Here is an 11,429-nt window from a genome sequence, read left to right as displayed (position 1 = left end):
AAGTAATCTACAATTGGGCTGAAAGTAAGCCCAATAACATCAATTTACTGAAATTGCTAACCAAGCCCAATTCAAGCAACCGAGGGTTCTATGGCCCACTTATTTTGTTTTTTTTAAATAACACGGCCCACTTATTTTGCATACTTGAACTTGGGTAATCTACATTCTACAGAGCTCTGGTGATTTTCTAAAAATCTCTAATGTGTTTTGATTGGTGTATTTTAATTTTTTTGATTGATTTGTTCGGAATTCGGACGGACAAATTTAAGTGGATTTCACTTCAGAACAATAATTATTATGATAGATTTCAAATAAATTCGAGATCGATATCATTTAAGTTCATCTTTCAAATCCTCCAACCTAAACCAAGTCATTTTATTCAAGATTTCAAATGCACCAATGATTTTTTTTCCTGTTTTTTTAAATGAATATGATTACGACTTTAAATTAGAAAAAAAAAACTAATTAAGATTATGTATACATTCTGTAGTATATGAATTATAAGTAAAGATAAGTGATGAAAAATAAATAAAAATAATTGAATTGACTTTGATATTGTATCTCATCGAGATCCTAGATTTGCATCTAATTTTTGGGGTAGGCTTTAGAATTCTATGGTTACTAAATTGGCCATTAGTACAACCTATCGTCTTCAAACTGATGGTCAGACAGAAAGGATTATCCAAACTTTGGAGGATAGATTATGATCGATGGTTATGGATTTTGGCGAAAGCTGACAAGTAGTGGTGGGCACGGGTCGGGTAATTCGGGTTTCGGATAGTTCGGGTCGGGTACTCGACTAATCGGATAGTGTTTTACACTATCCGAAATCGAACCGACGACTAGTCGGGTACCCGATTAAGTCGGTTTCGGGTCGGGTCGGGTCGGGTCGGTTTCGGTTTTCTTGCTTTTAAAAAATAATTAACAAAATAGAAACAAACACTGCAAATTAATATTTCTTTGAAGCACCAACAAAGTTATGTCAAAAATCTAGGACCAACATTCAACAGGAACCACCGGAAAGCCTGTGTTAGCGTCCAGATGAAGGAGAAAATTATCTCGGAAACCGTAATAATAATAATGACCATGAGAGGAAGGGTACATTTCCGTGCACGAGGTTGGAGATTCTATAGTAAAGTAGAGCTTAAGGGTGGCGTGGAGGTGCTGGACTGTTCGCGTGTTGAGAGTTGAGAGAAGGGGTAGGCGCTATGATAGTATTCCTCGAGGTGAGGTCTTGGTTGAAGGCTTGAAGCTTGCGTGAAGTGCAGCGGCGGCCATTGCTCAGTTTCTTGGTGGAAATTAAGGATTCAATCGTTTCTATCTACTAATGGGCTACTGGGCTTATTTATCAAATTAAAAAGTTCAAACCAAATAAACAATAGCCCATATAAATTTTTAAATGTGTTTAAAAATATGTATTGGAATATATCGAATTTACGACGATATTAAAATACATATTTGAATTTTACAACACAAAATGTTGAAAATAAATCAACCGGGTCAAGTTTTAACCAAAAAAGATAAAAAAAAAAAAAAAAAATGGCACACCAATACATTACCCATACTTAGGGGTGGCAACGGGGCGGATTAGACTAGACCTGACCAAGGGCCGGGTTGGGACCAGACCTGACCCGGAACTGGCCCGTGGTCAATAGGTCGGTTAACTGGGTCAATGGACTTGACCCGAAATCGGGATCGGATAGGAAAATCGGAAACCAGGCGGGTTGGACCCGTCAGGTTGTACAGACCGAACCTAGCTCGTGGCCAGGTCTAGGTTAGACTCGTTGGATCCGCTAGAATTTATATATTTTAAAATTTATAAAATAAATTTTTTAAAGTTGAAAATTTTAAAAAAAATTCATTAAATTTTTTTTTCAAAATTTATATTAATAATATTTAGAATGATTAATATTCTCACAAATTAAAATTAATCAATTTTGAATTAATAAAAATAATTTCAATCAAAAAATATTATAAAATCAAATTATGAACAATGTATTAATTATTTAATATGAAATAATATATATTATTAATAATTATAACACATGCATAAGAGGTATGATGCCATGCACTGATGCAGAGCATAGCTGGTTAGCAAGCACGAACCATTTCTCCAAAGACCTTTGCAGGAGATCATATAGAGAGATTTGGTCTGGAGTATGCTAGCATTGATGCGTATGTCAATTAGAAGTTTCATGCTCAAGGAATCAAGACAAGTACGATGATTTAAATACTGTATTTTGTTGTAAACAGTATTTCAGTTGTAAGTAATGAATCATCAGACTTTGGTTGTATCATTTCAAGTTTTTGATTGTGCATTTTCCAATGTATTGGATTCTATTGATTTTGTATTACATGAGATTATAATAAAGAAATTGTACAAAACTTGAAACGATTATACATGTATTATTTTGAGATTTATCCAGTAATTGTGGATCAGTATTGGACTGTCGTGATTTTTCTACAAGTACTGGGTCGCTGTGGTAGCATTTGGGATTTGATGGCTAAGTGAGTAATACATTGCACAATGTTTTTCATAACTTAACTAAAAATGATATTGTAAATAAAAGATAAACCATTCACGAATCACAGGTCGGATTGAGCCAAATTGGATGAGATCGGAGATTTACTTAACAAAATTGATCAACGAAACGATCTCAATAAATATTCGTGAAACATATATTAGGTCTAAAATGTCATATCAACTTTTAGCAATTGGTGTATAAGTTAACTGTAAATTACTTTTCACTCCCTAAACCAAAACACAAATTCATTCTCAGTCCCTTGTCAGAAAAATATAGTTTAAACTCTCTGGGCCCACATAATTTTTCGAATGAAATTCGGTACAAAACGTTAAAAATATGGTACGAATACATGATATTTGAGTATCAAATGTTTCAAATATAGTACAAATGTATGATATTTGAGTACTAAAATATGTAAATAAATATTGATATTAACGACATATTGTCTTTTTTAAAGAAAAATCGGTACAAAATATAAGAAATATGATACTAATATATTATATTTGAGTATCAAATGTGTTAAATCTGGTGCAAATATATGATTTTTGAGTACTAAGAAAATATTGATATTAATGACACATTTATCTTATTTGGATGAAAATCGGTACAAAACATTGAAAATGTGGTATTAATATATGATTTTTTAGTACCAAATGTGTTAGATCTGATACATATTTATGATTTTGAGTATTTAAACATATGTTGCAAGTTAATATTAATAAAGATATTCAGGTTTTATACTTAAAATCTTATTTTTTATACTTGATCTTAAATAATTAGTGCTTGAATATCATGTATTCGTACCATATTTTCAATATTTTGTACCGAAATTCTATGATTTTTAAGTATTTAAACATATGTTGCAAGTCATATTAATAAAGATGTTAAGATTTTATACTCAAAATTTTATTTTTTTATACTCGATCTTAAACAATTAGTGCTCGAATATCATGTATTCGTACCATATTTTCAACGTTTTGTATTGAATTTCATCCGAAAAAATTACATGGGCCCAGGAAGTTTAAACTATATTTTTTTTGACAAGGGACTGAAAATAAATTTGTGTTTGGGTTTAGGGACTGAATGCTAATTTATCCATAAGTTAATTATTGGAAATAAAAATCGAATTAATATATCAAAGTAAAAATATAACATTGGAATTGGAATATAATATTAAGTATGATGAAATTCTCTCACATATGCATAGTAATGCGGACCCAAGGCCAGCTTCACCCGGTCTTTAGCCCGGTCGGCCCGAAATTTTTTTAAATTTTGAATATAAAAATTTTAAATAAATTTGGTTTAATTTCGTAGTAGCCTGAATAGTTCAATTCAAAATATTAAAGAATACGAAAGCTTAAAATTTTAGCCCGATAAACCAAAAATCCTATGTCCGCCGTTGTCATAGTATGCATCGCTTCACTGCCTACACATTAAGGACGATGTGTTGCTATTCAGATTCAGAGTATTCATACAAAAATGTAATGTATGTAATAAGAAAATCTTTAACATGGGAAATGATGACACAGTCGTGACTCGTGAGGTTTCAAAATTTTGCTAAAAATATGTATTTTCAGAGACAATTATAGTGTCAGCAATTTAGATATCAGTCCCTAAACCCAAACACAATTTCATCCTCAGTCCCTTGTCAGAAAAATATAGTTTAAACTCCCTGGGCCCACATAATTTTTCTGATAAAATTCGATGCAAAACGTTGAAAATATGGTACAAATACACGATATTTGAGTATCAACTATGGTAGATCTGGTACAAATATATGATTTTTGAGTACTAAGAAAATATTGATATTAATGACACATTTATCTTATTTTGATGAAAATCGGTACAAAACATTGAAAATATGGTATTAATATATGATTTTTGAGTATCAAATGTGTTAGATCCGGTACAAATTTATTATTTTTGAGTATTCAAACATATATTGCAAGTTAATTTTAATAAAGATGGTACGAATTACTCTCAAAATCTTATTTTTATACCTGGTCTTGAATAATTAGTTCTTCAATATCATGTATTCGTACCATATTTTCATTGTTTTGTACCGACTTTGTATGATTTTTTTAGTATTCAAACATATATTAAAGTTCATATTAGTAATGATGTTCAGATTTTATACTCAAAATCTTATTTTTTGTACTCGATATTGAACAATTAGTGCTCGAATATCATGCATTCGTACCATATTTTCAATATTTTGTACCGATTTTCATTCGAAAAAAAAATGTGAGCCCAGGAAGTTTAAATAAATTTTTTACTGACAAGGGACTAAAAACATATATATGTTTGGATTTAGGTACTGATTTCTAATTCAACCTTATAGTGTCCCCTGAAAACCCAAGCAAACACGGCAGGTAATAAACACAGATTAAAGCGGTGTTAAGCAAAAGAGCCGTGAATCGCTGCTTCCATCCGATTTAAGCTCACATTTCGGCACTTCTTTCGTACCCATCTCGGATTTTCGAGTGATATTGGTGTCTATGGTGGACTTCTTGCTCTTGTGAAGCAGCTTGAGGGCCTTAAACTATGGCTGTTTCTCCAAAACATGCCTGTGAAAAACCCCTGTTTCTTCTTCGTCCAAGCCAAATGTCTGTGATTTATATCATCACTCTCGCTCATCTCTTTTCTTTCCATAAAATGTTTTGCTTTTTGAAAAAAATGATGTTTTTTGGTGAATACAAGAAATGGAGGGTTTTGTTTTGTTTTTTTTTTTTCTTGAAGTACTTGGGTTTCTATATTTGTGTCAGCTTAAGAAGATTTGGGGAGTTCAGAAAAATTTATTACTTATCTATTAATTATTTAATACTATTTATAACCGAAAAATATTTATTTTTGTTAATTATTACTTTCTTTCTTCTCTCTCATCTCCACCTCACCGTCTCTCACTCCCCACTTCTCCTCTCTTTCCTTCTCACCATCTCCGCTCCTTTTTGCCCCATATCTCCTCCACCGGTCGTCGAAAATCGAAATCAAATATACAGTTGGAAAGATCTTGACGAGAGCTATTTATAGATACCACTTTTGCAAAGTTTTATAGCGATTCCCGGAAACCCGCCGCACTTCACCGTCGCTTTTCGCCACCGTACGTTGCCGGAAAATAAAAATTATCGAGGTATTTTGTTTCTCATGTTGTAAGCTTCGTTCTTATATCAAAGTTTTATAGAAAACTCACAACCCTCGTGACTCTGTTTTCAGTCGGCCGCCGCCGCTCCGCCGCCGTTTGTAGTTGACTTGTTAAGGCATTTGGAGTTCGAACCAACAACCTAGCTCGAGATTCGAGGGTTGTTCAAGTATGAATTCAGTTGTAGTCCGATCTGTGCAATTTTTGGTTCGATTTTGATTTAACAAATTAATAATTAGTTGTATTATGAATGTAGGTACAAACTCTGGATTGTCAAGTATTGACTGAATTTTCAGACTGTTATTGGGTATTTTTCGAAAATTCAGATTAGGCACTTTGAGGAATTTGGAATTGTCGAATTGAATTATGATGCAAAATCTTGATATAAAATGAAAGTTTAGGAATTTATCTAAAGTTAGTCACTTGAATATCAGGTTAGCGACATTAAAGCTAAAAAAGAATCTTATGTGATTATTTCAACTAGAAATGATTGTGTTAGGCATTTTATCTTAATATTTTAGGAATTTAACGTGTCTAAATAGTTGAAATTAGAATTTAGTTGAATTTAAATGGTTATTATATTTTTATATGATTATAAGAACATTTAAATCAATATTGCATTGACTCGCACCGAAATTACCTACTAAATTAATTTTTTTAGTGAGCTATGTGATGTACTGTATGAGATATCCAAGCGTAATGTACACTTTTATGATGCATTCTTATATGTTGCATTATACATGATTTATTGTTTTGTTATATTTTGCATGACACATTACGTTAGACCTGATATCTTTGAGATATACCTCGTTTATTGGGGCCGCTCAATCCTGTTCTGTATTGTGGACAGTTGGGTATCGAGAGCTACGGTGTTCGATGGGACCCGCGAGCTCTGATGACCCGGGACACTGTATGTCCATGTCTTGTTTTGTGTGTTGGACAAAACATGCATGGGGCAGATAACAGGCTACACAATCTAGACCATGAAATTCTAGACTTGATCCTTGATATCCGAGCAAATTGCATTTGCTCCTATCCAGGGGTGGAGCAACGATAAAAGAAAATTGCATTTGCATTTGTAGACAACAATATATTATAATTATAACGCAAAAAAAGCACATGTTAATTGACAACTAGAAATAATGTGTCTTAAGTTCGAATATAAACTCACACGGTCTGAAGCGCATTTACTTGATGGAAATACGCCAGAAAAAATGACGAGGAACATTGCGTACATAAATCTGTAATCTAAAGTAAATTTGATAGAAAATGTAAACTCTACATTAGAAAAATAAGAAAGAATTATATGCACTTGTGATTGCAAAACAGACACCAAATCTAAACAAATTTAATAATTGACAAACATTGAAGGAAAAAAGTAAACCTAAAAATTATACATAATATACACACACATTATATATTAAGTAAGATCATGTTAGTGGCATATCAAAACACCAAATAATATAAACTTCAAAAATACTTCAACCTCAATAAATTTCAACCTCAACTTTTTTTTTTTGGGCTCCGCCCATGCTCATATCATATAGGTTTGTATACTTATATTTATTGTACTGGGTGTTAGCGCTTACGTCCAGGGATGACAACGGGCCGAGTTTGGGCAAACTCGGACACGCCCGCCTCACCTTGGACCCTCCCCGCCCCGTCTAGGGATGACAACGGGCCGGGTTTGGGCAAAATCGGGACCCGCCCGCCTCCCCTTGGACCCGTCCCGCCTCGTGAACTCGGCGGGTCCAATCCGGGTTAGACCCGTTGGACTTGCCAAACTTTATATAATTAAAATTTTATTAAATAAAAAATTTAAATAATTTTAAAAATAAACAGAACATCATTAAATTTATTTTTTAAATTTATGTTAATAATATAATATTTAGTACAAAAAATATTATCACAAGTTAAGATGTATCATTTTTTTATTTAATTAATAATTAAAACAAAAGAAAAATTATAATAATATATTTTAATATTAAAAATATCATAATATATTAAAATCATTTCAATCCAAAAATATTATAAACTCAAATTATGGATAAAGTATTGATTATTTAATATAGAAAATATAATTATATATTATTAATATATATACCTATATATATTTTATTTATATATTAGTAATTTACATATTTTTGGTGGGGCGTGTCCAGCCAAACCTGGGACCCGCATGGCCGGGTCTAGACCTGTCCCGCCTGGTCGGGTTCAATGCGGGGTCGGGTTTATACCCTACCCATTGTCATCCTTACCGTCACGTCCTTGTTTTCATATTGGACACCCATTCTGTGGGGCATGCATTAGGTTGGATGACACAGGCAGAAGTGAGTCGCTCCGGAGCGAGCAGCAACGTCGTTGAGTTTCCGGTTATTTGGTTTGGTTTGGTTGTTATATGGTTGTACTTTAACTAATATTTTAGACTGATGTTTTTGGTTTTGGGTTGATGTATTTCTATTTCCGTTGAATTATCTGATTATTTTTAATTAAGATTTGATTTTGTGCTTAGAATTTCATTTAGTCGGTGATTCTGATGTGGATCACTACATTTATAGTATAAGAGCGTGCATTAGATTTTGGGATATAGAATCTTTCGTTGGGGTTGATTTTTGTTGTGTCTTGTAGATGGCAGGACGAGATGCCGAGAGCAGTCACGCCAATGTGGGCCGTTGGGGTGATGATGAGGGTCGCGATCACCGCCGAGAGCTTCGACACCATCACCACGACGGCCGTCGTCGCTTCGACATGTATAGGTTCCTCCAAATAGGACCCAAGCCACTGGTAGGCGGAGAGTCAGTTGAGGTGGCAGAGGGTTTTTTAGAACGAGTGGAGAGTTGCTTTCGAGTGTTCAATACCACTGAGGAACAACGATTGGAAGCGTTGAATTTCCTTCTGGAGGGCCGTGCTCGGAGATGGTGGAAATCTGTTTCTACTCCCCTACTAAAGGAGCGTGGTACGATTACTTGGGCTGATTTCCGTACTGCATTCGAGAAGTTGTATTTCAATCCTGTTATTCGCCAGATCAAGTCCCTAGAGCTTCTGTCGCTGAAGCAAGGAAACATGTCAGTGGATGAGTACCAGCAGAAGTTCTCAGAGCTCCTACCGTATTGTCCTCACATTCACTCTAGTTCCAAGGCGAAGTGTGTCCATTTTTTGCATGGCCTGAAACAAGAGATCTTTGAACGAGTGTCAGTCTGTGACGATCCGACGCCCTCCCTAGAGCTTCTGTCGCTGAAGCAACGGAACATGTCGGTGGATGAGTACCACCAGAAGTTCTCTGAGCTCTTACCTTATAGTCCTCACATTCACTCCAGTTCCGAGGCGAAGTATGTTCACTTTCTACATGGTTTGAACCAGGAGATTTTTGAACGGGTGTCAGTCTGTAACGATCCGACGTCCTACGAGGGTTTGGTGAACTGTTGTCGACAAGCTGAGATCAGTCTGCAGCGAGGTAGGACTCTGAATTCCGCTCGACCTTCTGGTAACTTGGGGCCGCAGGCTCAATCTTTTAAGAAGTCTTCTTTTTCTACTACTTCTTTTGGGTCGGGAGGAGTTCACCGGTTTGGTAAGAAGAAGGGACAGAATCACCTGACTCATATGTGCCGGAAAGCTGCCGGAGCTTGGAGCTTGTTTCCATTGTGGTGAGATAGGACATCTTATGAAGGACTGTCCACAGACAGGATGAGGATAACCATCTGGTTTTAGTTCTTAGGCTACGGTGTATCAGAAACCGCCATCACAGTCAGTGGGAGGATCTAGCCGTCAGTCCCGGGTAGCGAGCCAAGTGTTTGTCCTTAGGCATGATCAGGACTTGGAGGGTAACGAGAGGATCATTGCAGGTAAATTTAATTTATGTTTCATACCTTTATTTGTTCTTATTGATACTGGTATATCTCATTCGTTCATTTCTCACCGTTTTATAAGAGTCACCGTTTACCTTATGTTTTCCTAGACGTAGTACTTGAGTTGTTTCCACTGTTTATTTGTTGTTAAGTCTAATAGTACATGCTTATTTAGTCTGTTTAGTAGTGGCTCGGGTAAAAACGCTACAAATATTCAGGTGATCGGTCTGAGTTGACACTTCCTTGCATTTTCTGAGGATTTGTATTATTGGTATTGATATATGTTTGGTTGAAGTACATAGATATCAGTTATTTTCACGATGCTGACAGAGACATCTGATGATCCGATGTCGGATTTATATGCTCTTTGTTGATTTATGTGATATTATATACTGACTCACATATTATCAGTCGGTAATTTATGTGTAAAATAAAATAAAATATATTTTTTGTCCACACATAGTTTGATTTTAGTTAGACATATCAATACCACTGAAAATATCATATTGAGTCTTTCTACCATTGAGATCCAACATATTTCAATTGAGATTCGTTATATATGATATGAGATGATAGTGTCGTGGAGATTTTTGGACACCTCGATTCGGTCCGACTTAGGTAGTTGCTGGCTTCGAGAGTGGAGCCATACCTTCAGACACGGTCCACTGAGCCATAGACCAGCTCGAGCATATTATGTATGATTTATTAATTTTGATATCGATCAATGTCCTGATATCTTGCACCTGTCTATGCATTACATTCATGCATGACATCATTCCATTTTAATGTCATATGTCGTGGTTTCTTGATGTCTCGTACCAAGGTTCTAACCTCCGTGAGGGGGTTGTCGTGTCTTTTTTGTGTGAACATGGCAGGTGGTACATGTGGTTCGACTTCTGGTGTTCGAGAAGAGGCATCTAGAAGACCAGACCTCCTTGAGAGCAAGCTCAGTCGATATTAGGTAGTTTGTCGTGTTGTCAACGCCCAAATAGTCTATGTATATATTTTGGAGTTATATTTTTTTCCAGGAAATGTTTCAAGTAGTTGTATGTTATATTTAGCGTGTTTTAGAGATTGTATTATGTTAGTACGAGTCTTGTCAACTCTATGATAATTTTGGTTTGTTTATGTTGTTACTGTGCCTAATCGACGCTTATTTATATATTTGTTGTTTGTTGAGGAGATTGTTGAGCTATTTTAAGTATTTGATATTCCAAGCGTGTCTTATTTACCCAGAGGTCTTGCCAAAATTTTTATAAGTTCAAACGAAAATTTTAACTCATTTTTTTTGTTTGTTTATTGACTTATTGTAGGGATGTAAATGAGCTGAGCTGAATAGTATTGTGCTCGGCTTGTTTGATATTTTTATCATATAAAGGCTCTGGCTCGACTGGTAAGAAGCTCGTTTTCGGGCTCGTTAAGCAGGCTCGTAAAGAGAACTCGTTTTCAGACTCGTTTTCGTGCTCGTCAGGCATACAACTGAGCTCGAGTTTGAGTTTTTCCGATTATAATTTCTCAATAAATTTGACTAACTTGATTTACAATCTTACCATGATCTAAAACTTCAACCTTCAATCCATCTCAATTTCGAAAAAATTCACCAATTTCATTCCTCAAAATTTTCGATCTTTATAAATTTACAACATCATTACTAACTTCATAAGCCATTATATATGCCGAAATCTCTGATTTAATCATATATCAAATTCTAGATGCAAAGACTCAAACCTTCATATATCAAATTCTAGATGTAAAGCCTCAAACCTTCGACTGCTTCAAAAATTTATAAGTTCATGGTGTACTCTTCTTTGCTGAATAATACACAATTGTACTAATCATTTCAAAATTTCATCGGATGATTAAATAATTAATAAACTCAAAATGCAAGCTTCGATTCTCTTTATATCTTTCAAAGAAAAT

At 34.7% G+C, this 11,429-nt stretch overlaps 1 protein-coding gene across 5 annotated transcripts; it reads left to right on the top strand.

Annotated features, from left to right (window-relative positions):
• The first annotated feature begins 5,414 nt into the window (after positions 1-5,414).
• LOC140887897 (uncharacterized) lies at positions 5,415-10,685 on the top strand. Of its 5 annotated transcripts, XR_012152040.1 has the most exons (6): positions 5,415-5,655; positions 5,739-5,833; positions 5,921-5,971; positions 8,293-8,335; positions 8,470-9,506; positions 10,385-10,685. XR_012152040.1 is itself a non-coding variant. In XM_073295483.1 (4 exons), exon 4 carries the CDS (start codon positions 8,293-8,295, stop codon positions 9,310-9,312), a length of 1,020 nt encoding a protein of 339 aa, XP_073151584.1. In that variant the 5' UTR covers positions 5,415-5,655; positions 5,739-5,833; positions 5,921-5,971; the 3' UTR covers positions 9,313-10,378. The 5 variants fall into 5 exon arrangements, 1 of the variants encoding a protein (XP_073151584.1); XR_012152039.1 differs by having other exon boundaries at positions 8,293-9,485; XR_012152037.1 differs by having other exon boundaries at positions 8,293-9,506.
• Positions 10,686-11,429: the final 744 nt, after the last annotated feature.

This window comes from Henckelia pumila, chromosome 3, assembly GCF_033568475.1.
Source record: "Henckelia pumila isolate YLH828 chromosome 3, ASM3356847v2, whole genome shotgun sequence".
Taxonomy (NCBI): Eukaryota; Viridiplantae; Streptophyta; class Magnoliopsida; order Lamiales; family Gesneriaceae; genus Henckelia; species Henckelia pumila.
Note: the sequence above shows the minus strand (reverse complement) of the source record. Positions and strands in the feature narration are given on the sequence as shown.

Bases quoted from the DNA above. Each gene is read 5' to 3' on its own strand.
- LOC140887897 (XM_073295483.1), top strand. From the start codon at position 8,293: ATGGCAGGACGAGATGCCGAGAGCAGTCACGCCAATGTGGGCCGTTGG.